At 45.9% G+C, this 18,394-nt stretch overlaps 2 protein-coding genes across 2 annotated transcripts in view; one reads left to right on the forward strand and one right to left on the reverse strand.

Moving 5' to 3' along the window:
- Positions 1–18,191, reverse strand: part of brf1b (BRF1 general transcription factor IIIB subunit b) — a 42,871-nt gene extending 24,680 nt beyond the window's left edge. The window contains exons 1-6 of the mRNA XM_033649170.2: positions 17,901–18,191; positions 15,094–15,302; positions 1,611–1,691; positions 1,310–1,483; positions 1,128–1,159; positions 971–1,043 (exon numbers count right to left, since the gene is read on the reverse strand). Of these exons, the coding sequence (XP_033505061.1) occupies positions 971–1,043; positions 1,128–1,159; positions 1,310–1,483; positions 1,611–1,691; positions 15,094–15,277 (544 nt within the window). The 5' untranslated portion in view covers positions 15,278–15,302; positions 17,901–18,191. The remainder of the gene's footprint in view (positions 1–970; positions 1,044–1,127; positions 1,160–1,309; positions 1,484–1,610; positions 1,692–15,093; positions 15,303–17,900) is intronic.
- LOC117271076 (uncharacterized) lies at positions 2,679–13,326 on the forward strand. Its single transcript, XM_033649168.2, has 20 exons — positions 2,679–2,890; positions 3,117–3,163; positions 3,375–3,467; positions 3,577–3,704; positions 4,037–4,177; positions 4,284–4,361; positions 4,659–4,829; positions 5,008–5,104; positions 5,202–5,425; positions 5,551–5,716; positions 6,442–6,650; positions 7,818–7,935; positions 8,016–8,224; positions 8,588–8,705; positions 8,994–9,163; positions 9,602–9,699; positions 9,855–9,970; positions 10,050–11,579; positions 11,678–12,046; positions 13,244–13,326. Exons 1-20 carry the CDS (start codon positions 2,865–2,867, stop codon positions 13,258–13,260), a joined length of 4,125 nt encoding a protein of 1,374 aa, XP_033505059.1. The 5' UTR covers positions 2,679–2,864; the 3' UTR covers positions 13,261–13,326.
- Positions 18,192–18,394: the final 203 nt, after the last annotated feature.

Raw genomic sequence — 18,394 nt, forward strand, 5'->3', positions numbered from 1 at the left:
CAACCACAGGGTGGACTGGTGGGCGGAGTCATACAACCACAGGGTGGACTGGTTGGAGGAGTCATACAACCACAGGGTGGACTGGTGGGCGGAGTCATACAACCACAGAGTGGACTGGTTGGAGGAGTCATACAACCACAGGGTGGACTGGTGGGCGGAGTCATACAACCACAGAGTGGACTGGTTGGAGGAGTCATACAACCACAGGGTGGACTGGTGGGCGGAGTCATACAACCACAGGGTGGACTGGTGGGTGGAGTCATACAACCACAGGGTGGACTGGTGGGCGGAGTCATACAACCACAGGGTGGACTGGTGGGAGGAGTCATACAACCACAGGGTGGACTGGTGGGAGGAGTCATACAACCACAGAGTGGACTGGTGGGAGGAGTCATACAACCACAGGGTGGCCTGGTGGGAGGAGTCATACAACCACAGAGTGGACTGGTGGGCGGAGTCATACAACCACAGGGTGGACTGGTGGGGGGAGTCATACAACCACAGGGTGGACTGGTGGGCGGAGTCATACAACCACAGGGTGGACTGGTGGGGGGAGTCATACAACCACAGGGTGGACTGGTGGGAGGAGTCATACAACCACAGGGTGGACTGGTGGGTGGAGTCATACAACCACAGGGTGGACTGGTGGGCGGAGTCATACAACCACAGGGTGGACTGGTGGGAGGAGTCATACAACCACAGGGTGGACTGGTGGGAGGAGTCATACAACCACAGGGTGGACTGGTGGGAGGAGTCATACAACCACAGGGTGGACTGGAGGGAGGAGTCATACAATCGCAGCGCAGGCACTTTCTGCCTTCTGTATAAAGTGGTGGTGTCTTGATGAATTCTCCAGAGACGCAGTGGTTTTATCAGAGTTCTGTCACCATCTCATCAGATCAGTCACTGAGTGTGTTCAGAATATAATATAATTAGTTTCAGAGTAAACAGAGTGAATGAGAGTTCTCACCGATGGCGGGAGCGTTGATGCAGAGCTCACGAGCCAACAGCAGGAAGGTTTTTCCCAGGATGTAAACGTTTACCTGAACACATGAAACTCAAAGTTAGAACTGCACAGAGTCTCTGCAGGTCTCTGCAGGTCTCTGCAGGTCTGAGCTCAGTCCTACCTGCAGCAGGTCGCTCAGGTCCAGCAACATGTCTGAAACACAGTTCAGGAAAACCAGCAGAACGTCTGAAGGTCAAAGGTGACAGTGACGTCCACATTGACATAATTCAGCTCAAACCTTCAAACCAAGATGAAATCACACACACAGCATGACACAGCGTGTGTCCGTGGTTGCTAGGATACGTGGCGTCCCCTCGGTGCGACACACCAGGTAGAGGCAGGCGGCGATGACGTGCTCCGTCTTTCGTCCTCGCGTCAGGTGTTTGCTGACAACCATCTTGAAGAAGTTGAAGGCCGTGTCCAAACAGTGCTGATTCAACTGCAGCTGACTGCCCAGCTGCTGGATCTGACGCTTACCTGGACACACACACACACACACACACACACAGATGATTAATCAGTGTAAAGCAGTCTGTGTGGACCTGATCTGGGACTTGATGTGTCTAATGATGATGATGATTATGATGATGATGACGGTACTCACCGCCCTGCAGGGTCTGGGCTCTGGACTCTTTTCCAACACTGGTGTGAAAACCAGAACCGAGAAGAGGAGCTTTAACTGGACCTGCGCGCAGACAGACAGACAGACAGACAGACAGACAGACAGCTTTCATCATCTGAGGTCAATTAACCTGTCTCCCTGTCAGAGTCCACAGAGACAGACACACCTGTCTGAACTATTCGTGCTCACAGTTTGTTCAGCAGGTGCAGCAGATCTCCACCCTCCTGCTGCCCACATGGAGACCTCCACCCTGAGCAGGTGTCTGAAGGACAGGTGAGTGTTAATGAGTGCGTGATACAGAACTCTGAGCGACCCAGAACCAGCAACAGTGAACAGACCAATCAGGATCAGGATCAGGATTAGGTTCTGGATCTGGGTCAGGGTCAAGATTAGATTTAGGATCGAGATTAGGATCAGAATCAAGATAAGGATTGAGATCAGGATCAGGTTTTGGATGTGGATTGGTCAGAATCTGGATCAGGATTGGGATGTACACCTGTCCATCTACCTGTCCTGTGGTGTTTGTCCTGATCTCACTCCGTCCATCCTGACATAGATGAAAATGGTGTCTACTCCATCAGCAAGCAGCTCGCCTCCTGCTGCGGTTACACCATCAGCACCTTCAAGATGGATGGCTTCACCACCTTCAGAGCTTTAGATTCGATCACTGGCGATCAGAGCACAATGCATGCTGGTTAGTTTTGTGTCCGACTTCATCCCGACTTGCTCTGATGTATTACAAAAGTGGACGGCAATAAAACAGCGAGAGCGAGGCGGCTGCAGTTTTTAGAGCCAGGCGCTGCAGCTGCTCTCCACCGAGTGCACCACCTGGCTCTCACCTGATCTAACAGCTGATTGGTTCAGATGTCGACTCAACAAGATGACGTTTAGATAAACTTTTATTTTTGTTGAATTTCTGAGATTTAAATTTGATTTGTCTGATCTGAAGGTTTATTGTGTAACAGAAACATGTTGTGTGACTGATGGTGAAGTTTAGTCGTCACAGACTGAACACATTCATCATAAACCACACAGAGTCTACTGTGTATTAATATTCTGATCATCAGTAACCACCAAAGACATGAGGAGAAACTCCAGCTATAATCAGACTCAACCAGCCTCACCTGGCTCCTGTGTCACCATGACGACCAGGTGATTAGCTCACCTGAGAGCAGAGGGGAAGTTCTTCCTCCACAGACACAGAGGAGACACAGAGAAGGTTTCTGCAGCTTCAACATGAAAACTGCTGCTTTCATCATCGGGTGAGTTCAATCTCACCTGCACAGGTAACAGCACCAACCTCATCTGCACAGGTAAAACAAACCTCACCTGCACAGGTAAAAACACTAACCTCACCTGCACAGGTAAAACAAACCTCACCTGCACAGGTAAAAACACTAACCTCACCTGCACAGGTAAAACAAACCTCACCTGCACAGGTAACAGCACTAACCTGAAAACTGAATTTGATGACTCCTTTTTTTCCAGATTCGTCTTTATCTGCTGTGACTTTACAGAACAAACTACAGCTGAAGGTAAACTGGTTTTACTGGTGGATTGTTACTGGGTCTTCTAACAGTAACTGTTGATTTGGGGGGGGGGTATATGTTTTATATCTGTTTCATTTATTTTCTTCACAACCACAGAAACTAACTTGAACCTCTGTGACCTCTGACCTCCTGCAGGACCTCCATGTCCTGTAAAGAATACTTAGTTGTAGCTGACGTGGTTCAGTTTCTCTGTCAGGTTTTGTTGATGCTGCTGTTCGGTCCGAGTGTCGGGATCGTTACCTGTGGATCCAGGTGACCTCAGTGCAGACGCCTCGCTTTGAGGCTGTAGGTCAGTTCTTCATGTTGATGCTTCTGTAGTCCTCATTCCCAGAGTACACCTGTCCATCTACCTGTCCTGTGGCGTTTGTCCTGATCTCACTCCGTCCATCCTGACATAGATGAAAATGGTGTCTACTCCATCAGCAAGCAGCTCGCCTCCCGCTGCGGTTACACCATCAGCACCTTCAAGATGGATGGCTTCACCACCTTCAGAGCTTCATACTACTCCTGCTTCACCCACAACCAGGTAGCTCCATCTCTCCACCGCCTGGTAGCTCCATCCACTACAAGATATCTCCACCTCTCCATTACCACATAATCCCACCCACGATCAGATAGTGTTGCCTCTTCATCACCAGACACTTTCACTCACTATGAAACAGCTCTACCTCTGCACCACCACGTAGCTCCACCCACAACCAGATAGCTCCAACTCTTCACCATTAGGTAGTTTCACCTCTCGACCACCAGGTAGCCCCTGCTCTCCAATATCAGGTAGCTCCACCCATCATCAGGTGTCTCCTGTGTATTCCCTGTGGTGATGTCAGAGCTCAGTCTGACATCAGTCTGTGTTTCCAGGATGACGAGGTGTTCACCTTCAGATTTAACGTGATGGTGAGTGACGCTGGTGGATCGTGGATCAGTCGGCCTGTTTCTGCCGTCTGTTCTGGTCTGAGCTGGACTCACAGAGAGGTCATCTGCGAGGAGGACTACATGGAGGTCAGAACTACTACTACCTCTGAGAGTCTGTCCTTACATGAAGTCTTGGAACAGACTTATGTCAAAGTGAACTGTCTTGAGACTGATGTGGTTTGATGTGGACCAGGTGAACGTGAACAGAGAGTCCTCATGTGGAGGTCAGCGGGGGGACAGTGGAGACATGTGGCAGGCCGCCTTCTCTCAGGTAAAATCACACCGACACAAATAAACTGCAACACTCGTGATCTCTGAGGAGGCCGCTCTTCATCCACACTCTGTCGCCCATGTTAAGGAATCTGCTCGCTATCTGCAGTGATATTTGATATCTTAAAACCAGCACTCAGGGTGGTTCAGTCATGACTCTGAGCTGAGGTCAACGGGTAAAATTGATTTTCAACACGGGCTCGTCTTAACAGTGTTGACTGGTTGGTCAAATCTGCAGCTTTCATAACTCTCCTGAGTCCTCTGTAATGTTCGGACATGTTTGGTTTGTGGCGTTCAGGCTCAGAGGGCGGCGTCTTCAGTCTGGCAGCTGATGTTCCTGCAGAGGGACGGTCAGGCGTCCTCCATGTCCATCAGTGAAGCCCAGGGGTGGGGCTACAGCCTGACCACCACCGCCCGGAGGGTGGTGCTTCGTTCACAGTACAAACCACCGCACGCTGAGCTCATCATGGTGGGTAACCTTGTGAGGTTCACGGCTGCAGTGTCAAACAAAATGTTTTAATGAAGAGGTGACTTCACACTCTGAGCTTTTCCTGGCGTAGGTCATGTGACTTGAGTGAACGGTGGTAAAACACTGAAGTTGTTCCTTTTCTTTTTTTAAAGAAATGAATCTTCCTGTTTATCTTCAGGTGGACGGCGTCCCTGTGGAGGTCGTCCAGGCTTCTTTGTTCTTTAAGCAGAAGCTGACAGTGATGATGATCGATGTGTCCATGGCCTGCACCGTCAGTAAGTTCTCTCACACAAACACACCTGAATGAACAGGAAGCTGCTTCTGTCCGACAGGTAAATGGTGCCAATGGTTATTTTGCTGATCCTCCCTCAGATTCGGGTTCTTTTGACGGCGCCCGGCTGCTCTGGGACGTCCCGCGGGTTGTGACCCCTCTGGTCGGGGAGGGAGCGGGTTTTGAAAGTAAGGGCCTCAGTGTGGGGGTGGAGGGGGTCCTGCTGGACGAAGTCACTGCTGCAACCAGAGGATTCAGTCTGGTCCAACAAGGACACCTGGTCCAGATTGGGGTTCCTTTTGGGGCGGAGGGCGGCTACAGGAAGGTACAGTCAGTCCCATCCAAACTTCAGACAGGGACACGTTTTGTTCTGAGTCACACAACACATGCACATGACATCACGATCGACAGCAGACTGTGCATCTGTCAGTTTCCTCTTCCTCTCTGCAGAGTTTGGTGGTGAACAACATGTACAAGGAGACGTATGTGATCTTCCTGCTGTATGAACACATCTTCTCTCTGCTGTATGAAGACGGCAGCAGCGTCGACACAAGACACCGAATGGTCCGAGTGCTCGACACACCGCTGCTCTGCCGTCCAACCTTCCATCTCGACCGTAAGTCTTCCAGTGTAGACCAGTAAGAACTAACCTACTCTTAATCCTCCTCCTGGCCGCATCCCACCTCCTGCCTGATCTCTTTCAAACACCCCGCTGACACCCCCCGAGGCTCTTTATCTGCCTCTGGAGTCTCCACACCATCAATCTGACCAATGTCACCTCAGAGTTAAAGTGTTGAAAATGGAGAGCTTGGAGAGAAGTTAAACTCCACCTACTCCTACACCTCTGCACACCTGACCAATCACTGCGTAACATGTGTGTGATGTCAGATGATTGTCAGTTTCAGATGCTGCTGAGTGATCTGACCAGACTTCATTGAGGCTGTCGAGGTTAATGTTAACACACATGTTCATAATAACAGACGTCAGTGAGTCTAATCACTTTCTGCAGGAGCTGAAACAAACAGTCGAGTCGTCAATCGACGGAAAATCAATCAGTAACAGATTTAATAATTATGATGCTTTCAGTTCATCCAGGGTCTAATCTCTTGACTGACAATCTGTGGATCAGACTGAGGAAACAGTTAAAGGAATAACTTGGTGCTGTTGTTGACACGTTTCAGACCAAATTGATTATCAAATGATACATAAATTAAGTCATAATAAAATGAGGAGCCCTACGGGGAGTGAATGTGTGGTATTTAGATGAAGATGTCCTCTGTCATAATATTTCTGTCTTTAAGTGTCAACGTCTCGTGTCTGGACTTCTGGTTCTTCCTGTAGACACCGTGAGTGACGACCACGTGTTCAGCGTCTACCTGGGAAACATTCCTGCTGATGTCATGTTAGAGGAAGTCCGAGTCAATGGGAAACAGCTGATGATGTCGGAGAGCACTGGGCGGGGCTACAGCGTCACTCCTGTTGTTCACATCAACGGCAGCCGAGCCTACGAGCTGCGGCTGCCCTTCGAGGACTCGGTGGTGCACTGGATGGTGAGAACACAACACAGAACCTGGATCAGCCTGGGTATCCTAACTTTAATGAGGCGGAGGTGGCTCCACCCTGATCATGTGACCAGACTTCAACTGGCTCAAAAAAACACCTTCAACAAGCAACGTATTTTAAGAGGTCTAATAATTATACGGTTAAAAAAAAAGATTGTTATTAAAAAATTGTGGACAGCTGTCAGAGTTTTGTCAAGAGCTGGAGGCGACCCGAAATTTGACAGAGGTAATTAATCTGTATTGTTTTTCTTGTTGGGTTCTTGGACAGAGGTTCAGCCTGGTGCTGCTGAGCTGACCCATCTGCGTCTGGATTTGGGCTGGCTGAGGTCCAGTTTTAACAAGTTTCTGAGCCAGCAAATGCTTCATTGAGGAAAAGTCTGGGTCTGATTTGTGTTTGTCAAAACCCCACCACACTTAACGTGTGTATGCAGGTTTTTTTTTAAACACTGTAAATCCCATTAAACACAGGCAATGGACTCTTTCCCATTGCCAGCAGAGCAGAGCTGTGTCGACGGCTCTGCAGCAGACGAGTACGCCTTTCTATGTGTCACGTTCATCAGACAGGCTGGAAAACGGGTTAGTAAACAGCAGAAAGCCGCATGGAGGTCAGTGGAAACTTTACAGTAGTTATGTCTTTTCATATATCTCTAACTTATCGAGTCGCTTTCTCAGACTAATTTGGATCGTTGTTTGACGCTGCTCAGACGGAGATGGACGGTTTCATGTAGTGGCATGCCATTTCATCTCGATAAATACACGTGACTGCTGCAGAGTCATTTGACCTGGTAGTGAATGCTGATTGAAACCTTTTCCATTACATTTAAAAGCTGATGTTAACTAGTGTTAGCAGGTGTTTCGTGCAGTGTAAAATTGGCTTTAGTGGGTGAACTTGATTTTTGGCCTGATCTCAGTCTCTGTGAGCAGTGGGGGTTACTGCTGCTGTCTGAACCTGTTGAACTTGTGAGTTAATTATGCTAATCTAAAATGTTTATTAGGATGATTCCTGCAGGATTTATCACAACTGTTTGTCTTTTGAAGTGACGACAGACACCTGAGTCATCTCACTGAAACACAAAGTAAATATGTAAATTAGTTTTTGTTCTTTGAAGCATTTTGCTGCCTCCTGTCGCTGAGACACTATTTCCATCCCAACAGAACCTGGGTCAAGGTGTGGTGCAGTACTCCATAGATATAAACTTCACTTTAACCATCATGCCCCAGAGAGACTCGTACTACCACCACACCGTCATCACAGCACGAGTATTAAACACATGTAAGCACATCTGGTCTTTGATCGTCTACAGTAACCACCTGTGGTTCTTTAGTATTAAATACAGACTTTCTCCTTTAAAGTTCCTCCAGAGATCACGGCTCAGTGTTCAGATGGAGGGATCACTTTCAGCGTGGTCAGACCGCCTCGAGCTGAGAGTCTCTGGGAGGTGGGCGTTGACCATGAGCCTCTGACATCACAGCTAGCAGCCCAAAGAGGTTACCGCCTCCACAGCGACACTCACAAGACCACCCTAGAAGTCCCTGTGTTCTCCATCGGATACACGTATGAAGTAAGAGTCCACGACACATGGGGGTCTGTACTGTTAAGTGGTGCTGAAAATATACAACCTGATATTGGATTTTCTCCCAGTTCACTGCTGAGTTAATGAAATGGAACATTGTAAATCCACAGTGAGCTGAGGGACACATGAACCACAGAGTCCATCGATGGCAGCCGTCAGAAAACTTAATTCAAGTATCAGGAGACCGCCTGATCCCAGCTGGATCTTCTCCATAGTTTAAATCTTTCTAATTTCAGTGAATCAGGCCGTTAAAACACTAATGAAAATATCACGATTTAAACGAATCAACAGTGAAAAAGTTTCAGCCATCAGTCAACTCTCCATCTCATCAGAGTCATCTTTTCTTCCCAGGACATCAACCTGTCAAACTTTTATGGGACATTTAAACTTCTTCTGAGGGACTCCAAAACTCTGGAGGTCCAAACGTCCACCTCCAAACGCTGCCTCTTCAAAACCGAGGACATGATAGGTAACCTGCAATACTCTCTTTAAGCTCAGTTTAGATGGTCAATATGTCGTCAGCCAGGTAAAGTTTGTTTACACAATCCTCACATTCTTACTGGACCACATAAAAGTTAAAGTCTGAGACAGATATGGGTCTGATATTGACCCTGATTGGTCCAGCCCTTGACTCTGATTCAGGCCTAACACATATTCTAATTGGACCGGTCCCTGAGTTGGATAGAGACCTAACAATGACCCTGATTGGTCCCTGACTCAAATACAGTCCTAACATTGACCCTCTGTGGTGTCTCAGTCTGTTCTGCAGATGGGACCATGACGGTGGTGACAACACCGACTTCCACCTGGCCTACAGTAAAGCCCACAGCAACCACCCTGCTTGACCCCACCTGTGGACCCAAAGAGACGGATAGATCCAAAGTCCTATTTGAGTTCAAGCTGGACTCCTGTGGGACCAGAGCCATGGTACGTCTTAAATACTTTAAAGATTTCTGGGGGAGCTCTTTGTAAGAGTGGAGAGCTTACAAGGAGCACCTCACCACCGAAAAGAGCTGAAACTATTAGCTGATCCGAGTGCAACAGTTTTGACACTGTTACTTATTCGAGTAATTTTGTTTTAAAACACCAAAAATTCAATAGTTTCAGCTTCCCGACTGTAAATATTTGCTGGTTTTTAATGTCTTCTGTGATCACAGACTGAATACCTCTGGGTTTTGGATTAATCCTTGGTCATTTTTTGGCGGTGTTCTGGAGGATACCCACATAACATCATTTATAAAGATGTTTTATGGAGATGACATTTGTACAAAGCAAGAAGAGCAACCAAGTAACCAAGATGATTGTGTTGATAGTGTGTTCAGATGAGTGTCTTTAAAGTTTTGTAAAGTGAAGATGTTTTAACAGGTCGGGGAGTCATACATGGTTTATGAGAACGAGATCCTCCATGACAGACAGTTAATCGCAGACGGACCAAACTTCATCTCCAGAGAATCTCAGTTCAAGTAAGGAAAACACATCTGAACACTTCATAACCTGGTGCTGCCTGATTCTCTCTGAAAGGACTCGGCCCGTCATCAATACCTGAAACAAAACTTGATTTAAACAAACACTCAAATGTGAGAGACTACTGATGACGAAATGTCTGATTCTTGAACAGGCTGACAGTGAGGTGCTTCTATCCACTTAATGGAGTCAACAGACTGTCTGTGGACAGAATCTTCAGATCAGAGACTCCTGGATTTGGTTCCGTCAAAGTCTTCAAGAGCCTTAAAGGTCACAATCTGAGTTATCAATGATCCAAAGCCAGTTTTGTTTGAATGACAGGATCTTAAAATCTCTTTTTTTCCTGCAGGGTCAGCACATCTCCCTGACAAAGACTGTTCACATCAGGTAGCTGGAAATGCTGTCAACACCCCGACTAACCAGGCCTACCAAACATACCAAACCCCAGCCGCAGGGGGAGTCCTGCCTAACTCTGGCATCAGGCCTCGGCCCAAACCGGGGCCCAGTCACTTCATCACAATACCAGGAGGACACAACAAGCCGCTCTACTCCTCCCAAAACCTCCAAAGTTTTCCAAGCTTTAATCTTCCTCCCTCTGAGGGTCAAACTACTGGTACCCACCAAGTCCCTCTGCAGGCTTCATCTCTTCCTGGTCCTCTCATGTTTCAGACGCAGGACCAACATGTATTCAAATCTCAAACTGACGGCCATCTTCCCAACGTTCCTCCCAGATATGACCCATTACCGGATGACAGCATCCAGCTATCAAACCTCAACACACTGAGCTTCAACTATGTGAGACGTGAGAAACTCACTGATGAAAACCCGGCTGGGGGCTTGAGTTCTTCCAGCAGGATTCCTGATTCTCCAGTTATGGAACCGTTGGAAAGTGACTGGGAAAGCTTCGGTCAGACTCCAACATTTCAAGGACTGAACATTTTAGGTAACAATGTTTGGCACTCGGGCCTAACATGGGACCAGCCCACTCTTCGCCAAAATGGTTTCATTAGTCCAAATGAAGAAATGCAGAGTCCTCAAGTCAATCTTTCTCCTGGTGTGCAAGAACTCAGCCAGCTACATGAGGCAAGTCTGGATTTGAGCCTTTACAGGTCCTCAGGTGGTGATAGGGAAATGGCCAACACTGAAGAGATACCTGGATACCAACCTCCAAATAAGAACGATCCTTCACAAACCTCTCAGCCTCACCCAGTTCTTCAACCATCAGCTCAGTACAACCCAGACCACCCTGACAGCAGTGAACAACTTCTGCCTGGCAAAGACAAGAAATACGTCCCTGCAAGTACCAAAACCACTGAATCCAAAAATACTGTGTCTGACTTGTCTGGAGACACAGAGGGGTCCGTCAGCACTGAACCAACATCTATCGCAACCAGCCAAGTTGACCAAAACCTGGAAAGACCAGGTGCCATTGAACGGAGGAACATCGAGACTGTTCAGTCCAGAGTGCAAAACATCCGAGTTAAACCTCTGAGCAAATTTCTTTCTTCTGGACAACAGCTCAACCAGAAACATCTTATCCAACAAGCAAACAAACAAATGTCTAATTTCTCCCACTATTCCACTGGTCCGACGGCTGTCAGCAATAATAGGAACCGCTGGACCTCCCAACAGCATCCTGAACACAGAGGTTCAAACATAAGAGAGGAACATGTCCCTAAGAGAATGGGTTTCTCAACACTGAAGCAGGAACAAGGTGTTCATGGTGTCCAAGTCAAATCAGATCAGCCTGCAATGATCCGCCTCACAGAACTGTCCCCAAACCAGCAAGAACACCAGCAGAAACTGGTCCAGTCAGTGGCTGATAAAGGAAACAGTGGAGACCAGGTCTCTCCATTGAGAAATGTGCATCAACCAACAGGTATTAAAAAATAGTTGAATTAAAAATAAAGATCCCGGTCACTGTGTTATAACTTATAATCTAAATTTTTCTGTTTTTCTACTCGTCCCCACCATCAGGACCATCTCACATCAGAGTCAAACTTGCTCCCAGTCTCTCGGGAAGACTCCAAACCCGTGATGAACACAAGCCGCAGAATTTCCTGAACCCCACCACTCAGTCTGACACCAGAGGAACAACCCGCAGGACGTCCTACCTCAGCGTCGCACCACAGAACATCCCGAACACTCCTGCACACATCGGAGCATATCCACTGAACAATCCCAACAGCAACCAGGACCTCAGTCCCAGTGCAGGGGGAGCTGGGTTTACTGGTTCCCACACAGGTCCTAATGGTTCTGATGGTTCATCTTCAGACCTAAAGATCAACACCAGGTCTGACTGTGGCGGTCGTTATGGAGCCAGTGTTAACCAAGGCATCATGAGAGGTACGAAGAACAGGTGTTCATAGATTCTGTTTGTCTGTTCACAATTAATAAAATGGACCTGCAGCCATAGGGATGCACGATAATATCCGCTCTTCATCAGTCAGCTGATAATGGCTTTACAATCAAATATTGAAATTGGCCAACATGCTGGGTTTATTTTGTTGATGACGAAGCATTTTTTTTTTTTTTCAAATTGACAAAGTTAGCATGTGCAAAACATCATGTAAATGATTCGGCACAGGTAACAAAACAACATATATGAAAGATATACAAGTGTATATGAAGAATATAGAAATGCCACAAATTAAAACAGATAATCAGACAATAAAATAAATCAGTGTAACCATTTCACAGCCACTGCCTACTACGTTGATTCGCAACAAAGCAGAAAAGAAACTCTGACATGCTTGTAAATGACGATGAAAGGGCCGTTAACCAAAGATAACAGAGTGTCACATACGTAGGCATACACAAATAAAAATAAAGATAAATCTGGGTGCGATCACACAAAGAGGTATATTCAGTCAGAGGATTCAGGGAAGACGGCTGCATCATTTTACATGGATATATTGGTTAGTGGCCAACACATCAGATATCGGCTAGAAATCCAACATCGTACATCCCTAGTTATCCCTTCTTCCACCAACATGGGACCAGTTCCATTCTGGTTTCTCAACTAATTTTGAACTGTTCGGAGCATTTCAACAAAAAAACAGAAACTGGTCAAGAACCCAAACAGTTTTTTATTGACCTGAAGTGTGAACTGTGACGACATCAGTGGGCGTGTCATATTGTACAGGTCAGAAAGTGAGGACGGAGTCAAGTGAGAAATCTAGAGACTACAGAGGAGCGTGCAGCGGTGTCATTAACAGCTGGTTCATGCTTGTTATTGGGTAAAAACAAATATCTGTACAAACAGAACAAAAGTTCACAGATAATCTGTTTGTTTTTGCTTCAGCTGTTTACTTCTGTTGTGCAGCGTCCTCCACTGACAACACATGCTTGATTACAATAGATGGAAATGTAGGCTGGTTCATGAGATGGCTCCAAGAAACTAGAACAGAACCAGAGCTAATGTGGTGGAAAAAGGGAACGTGTCGCCCTGTTTTAGTTTGAACAGTCAGTTTTAGAGGAGGTATCAGTTTCCTGCCAGGTGTTGTTGTCTCTGAGGGTGTAAACATGTTCCTGTCCTCTCAGGTAAATGGATCAGCTGATGAAGAACAGAATCAAACACCGTCTGCAGAATCTGATTCAATAAAGCTTCAGTTTGTTCACACTCAGCTGTTTGATGCTCTGTCATGTGACTTCACAGTGATGTCAACCTGTGTACTAGATAAACATTACAAACTAACCTCATTATAGGAAGCACTGATGTTCAGAGGCCTCATTTTTCATTCACAGAGAATCATAATACTGGTGACAGAGTTGGTTCAGTTCAGCGCTGAGCTACAGTCGACTGAAACAAAACATTCCTGCGACATTAAATTAAACATTTAAGACTTTTACTCTATTTCTTTGTTCCTGTGAATAAGGACACAAAGTTAAAATGATGAGGTTTGGTCGGAGCTGCTTTTGTTTCCTGCTCTAAAAGCTGTCGTGTCTCAAAAGATTCCGATGTATTAAACTGCACAGAGAGAGCGCTGTGCACGTCTCCATTCAGAAATATGAGGATTAATGTCTGGATTACACCGTACGCAGCTGCACTGTGTCCTGGCTGCGACCCCGGTTTCGTTCCGTCCTTCGCATGGTGTCGTACCACACCAGGAGCATCTCAGAAGTGTTTTGCCTGCTGGATTTTGTAGAGCTGCAGATTTTACTTCTCTGATATTTGCTTCTACCTTCAGTCATTCAGTGGCTGTGAAGTTAAATGTTTCTTATTTTGTCTGTTTTATTGTGCTCCTTGTTGTTTCCTACATTGTTGTGCTGCAGCCAAAAGACAAAGTTAACATGGTGTTAATATCTGTGGCTGTTTCAGTCATTAAAATACATTCATCCTCATAATTATTAAATATAATGATCTATGTTTACATTTATAGGGTCAGGGTTTCCACACATTTTAGCCAATATATTTCAAAAAACTTTTCCATAAAGTCTTTATAATATTTTAACCAATTTCCATGACTTTATTTCCGTAATTTAAAAAGGGAGGCCTGTATATCGATAATGCATTACTTTATTGAACATGTGCTTCCCTGGCCTTTGTGAATAAACTGCTAACACTTGTTAACTTCGATGCTCGTTAGACAGTCCAGCTGTTAACTGGCTGCATACACCAACAGACCAGACCGACACACATGGGCTCTTCAAACGTCAAGGCCACGCCCCTGTTGGGGGACAGAAAACTGAAGATCCTGCAGATAGATGTCAGGGCGAAGTCTGTGTGCATTTGTTCTGGTTAAACGTGTCTTTGAGACCTGGAGACATTTCAACAGTCACATGGCGCTGCACTAGATTTTAAATTAGTACGACAAGAACGTATTTCCTGTTGTGTGTTTGGGGATTTTTATGAACTTATTTTAAACAACGATTATTCAAACCCTTCCAGGCCTGGAAAACAGCTTTTCTAATTTCAGGAGTTTCATGCCGGGTGTATAATTTGTAAATTGACAGGACGTTGCTGTTCACTTCCTGCTCGGCTCTATTTGCTCTGAGCAGTGCGTCGTGACGCTGTCAGAAATAGACTGGACGTGTTTTTAGTGGAGCAGAGCTGAGAGACGGTTCTAACATGTGCTGCGGCGCGTCTGGTGGAGTCACAAGTAGTTACCAACTGGTCCAACAGCTGTTATCTCATTGGCTGCTCTTTGAAAGGTCACCAGTAACCAAGGTCAAAGTTGAAATACTTGGAACTGTGAGCGCAGTGCTCAGAGACAGTTTTGAACAGTGCGCCACATGGAGGACAGCGCTTCCACTAAGTAGGTGCTGCCGCTCCCCCCTGTAGGAAGACAGTGGCACCGCCAGCAGGGGGCGGTGTCACTGCTGACCAGGAGTGAACAGCGTTAATGTTTCAGCGTTAACACTTCCTACTGGTGTCAGCGTTTGTGTCTCACCGTCAGCAGAGACAAACTGTCCCACAGCAGACGACACTCCTCCGCTTCCCTCCACAAACTGGACCTCAGAGACGATGATGTTGTCCTCCAGAACAGAACCACAGCTGGTGCACACCGCGCTGCCCCGGGCCTGATCCACGTCTATATCTGACCCCCCGCAGGTCCTGCACACCCTGGAGCTCATGGTGGAGGTCAAACGTCAACACAGCCTGCAGGTCAGAGAGGAGGATGTCAGCTGTTAGCAGAGGGAGACGTCTTTAATGTCTGACATTCAAACCCTTCAACAAGACGTCACTGATCAGCAAATGTAAAATAACTGAGAGATGATTTTTGATCTGACGGAGCTGCTGATCACAGATCTGTGGTTACACATCACCAGCCAATCACACGACTCCACACTGACACCACTTTAACCTGGAGTATTCCTGTAGACAGTGAACGTTCTCCGCCCTGCAGAGATGTATGTTTACATTAACTGTGACTTCATAGAGTTAAACAGAAAATCCTGTTTGTGTTAAATCAGGTTCTGGATCAGTGAGATCAGGTTTATGATGACATCATCCTCTGTTACCCTCAGTCAGTTATCTCATCTGCTGCAGACTGTGGTGAAAATCGTCATCGTCATCGTCATGGTAAAGCGAATCCCCTGATTTTGAACTCTCAGTCTGAGCTCTACTGTCAGAGCTCAGAAACTGAACCAGTTTAATAACGTGTTTGTTCCTGGATCAGGTTTCGTTTAAACAGAAGTCGAACATAAGCAGAGGTGACCCATTGACTGACTAACCAACCAACTCACCCACTGAAGGACTGACTGACCCCTCAGGGTGAGTGTTTCTGTGTTGGCTGTGTTTTGTATTTTCATGGTGGCATGTGCACAACAGTGTTGACGAGTGTAGCTTTGCTAAAGTGTCTGTTGATCTCTGATAAATTAATTACAATATACAGTATTTGTGTATTTCTGAACTACTACCACACTATTAACCTACAGTCAGTGGAGGACAAGAAGTAGGTACAATTACTTAAGCACACTTTTGAGGTTCTTGTATTTTACTTTTTCTACTTGACTAAACTTTGGGGCAAATATGACACTTTTTCACTGCGCCACATTTATCTGACCGCTTTAGTTACAGCAGTTTTATGATGTTCATACAAAACACACACCAACTGATTAATAATGATTATTATGACAGGGTGTTATAAAGTTACCCAGCAGGATATACAGTCTTTATCAAACTTGATCAATGCATTAATGTATCAGTGATAATAATCCAGTCACACCAGTTCATTCAGCTGAAATCATTTACCTCGCACCCCCTCCCAGTCTCCACAGGTGTGCCCCAGGGCTCTGTCCTGGGGTCCCGGCTATTCATCATCTACATCTCACATTTTCTGTAAAAACCACATTAATTTCCATTGCTATGCGGATGACACCCAGCTCTACATCTCCTCCAAACCTGATTCCACCCTCCCTCCCTCATTCCTTACTGACTTCATGAAATCCTGGTTCACATGCAATTTCCTCAAATTAAACAGTGATAAAACAGAAATGTTACTAATCGGCACTAAATCCTCTCTAGCCAAAGCCCACAGTTTCACCATATCGATGGACAGTTCTTCCATCCTCCCCTCCCCTCAGGTAAAGAGTCTGGGTGTCATCCTCGACAGCACGCTTTCCTTCTCATCCCACATAAACAACATAACCCAGTCAGCCTACTTTCATCTCCGCAACATCAACCGCCTGCGCCCCTCCCTCACACCTCACACCGCTGCCATACAGGTTCACAGTCTTGTCACTTCCCGGCTTGACTACTGCAACTCCTTCCTGTTTGGTCTCCCCCAGAGAATCCTCCATAAACTGCAGATGGTTCAGAATTCCGCTGCCCGTATTATCACCTGGACTCCATCCACCCGTCATATCGCACCCATCTTACAGCAGCTCCATTGGCTCCCCATCACCTCCCACATCCACTGTAAGATTATACTTCTGAGCTACAAGGCCATCCACAACCTCGCCCCTCTGTACCTCTCTGACCTCCTTCCTATCACCAAACCTGCTCGCACCCTCAGATCCTCCTCTTCTATTCACCTCACTGTCCCCTCCGTTCGCCTCACTACCATGGGGAGCAGAGCATTCAGCTGCTCTGCTCCCCAGCTCTGGAGTTCACCCCCCCTGACCTCCGAAATATTGATTCACTCCCACACTTTAAATCCAGGCTGAAAACTCACCTGTTCAGGCTTTCCTTCTTTTGAGTGGGTAGATATTTTATGTTTGTTTTGTTTGCTTTTTAAACTGATATTTGTTTGTTTGTTGTAAAATGTTAAATTATCTTGTACTCTGTATTTTATTGTATTTTACTCTGTAAGGCGACCTTGAGTGTCATGAAAGGTGCCCAGAAATAAAATGTATTATTATTATTATTATTATTATTATCATTATTATTCTATCAGATCTGTTAATGTTACTGCTGGTTCTTTAAATACATGTTGATGATAATACTTAAGTAAAGTTTTGGATGCAGGCCTGTTACGTCACTTCCACCTCTGACAATAGTCACTAATCATCAACAGATTAATCCATAATCAAACTATAACACTGTTATATTTGAATAAACCTCAGACACAACCGAGCTGATGTTGGGCCGATACAGCTAATCGATCAACAACACATTATATGACGTGTTGCAGAGACATTAACGGGTCATTATCGATAATAAATCGATTATTAACTATTGAAAACAACAGCTGATCACACCGTCAGTTTGATGAGAAATGATTTAACTTTAATAAAACTGATCTGATGAACTTACCAACAGTAGAAACCAGTTATTAAAAACTACAGAGCCCAGTTTAAGTCCAGTTAATAGAAACCAGTAGAGTCCAGTCAGTAGATGGAAACAACGGGAGTTTGGCGGTTAGAAACACGGTGAAGATGTTCGTGTCTTCGGTTTTATTTTCCCGCTGGAGTCCATTTTGTTTTCCGGTCGAACCGAACACACAGATATTTAACCGGTTATCTAAACGATCAATTATTTAAATACCGATCAAAGATCATAGAAACTGATCAGAGTCTATTGTGTTTGTTGTCCTCCTGTGACGCAGTGTGATGACGTCAGTTGTTCCGGAGACCGCGCGGGGGTGTCTGATGATCGATGGCGGAGAAATTTAATTGTTATTTAACATGAAACGTTCATGTTCCGTGTTGTTGCCATAGAAACAGAGTATATTAACACTATCACCGTGGACAATGGAGAACAATTAACTTGTTTCTGTCTTTAAACCGAGACCGACCCCCCCACAGACC

Source organism: Epinephelus lanceolatus, chromosome 13 (genome assembly GCF_041903045.1).
Source record: "Epinephelus lanceolatus isolate andai-2023 chromosome 13, ASM4190304v1, whole genome shotgun sequence".
Taxonomy (NCBI): Eukaryota; Metazoa; Chordata; class Actinopteri; order Perciformes; family Serranidae; genus Epinephelus; species Epinephelus lanceolatus.

Coding starts and splice junctions, on each gene's coding strand:
- LOC117271076 (XM_033649168.2), top strand. CDS start 2,865: ATGAAAACTGCTGCTTTCATCATCGG. Junction 4,178..4,283: donor GCGAGGAGGACTACATGGAG/GTCAGAACTACT, acceptor GATGTGGACCAG/GTGAACGTGAACAGAGAGTC. Junction 6,651..7,817: donor ACTCGGTGGTGCACTGGATG/GTGAGAACACAA, acceptor CCATCCCAACAG/AACCTGGGTCAAGGTGTGGT.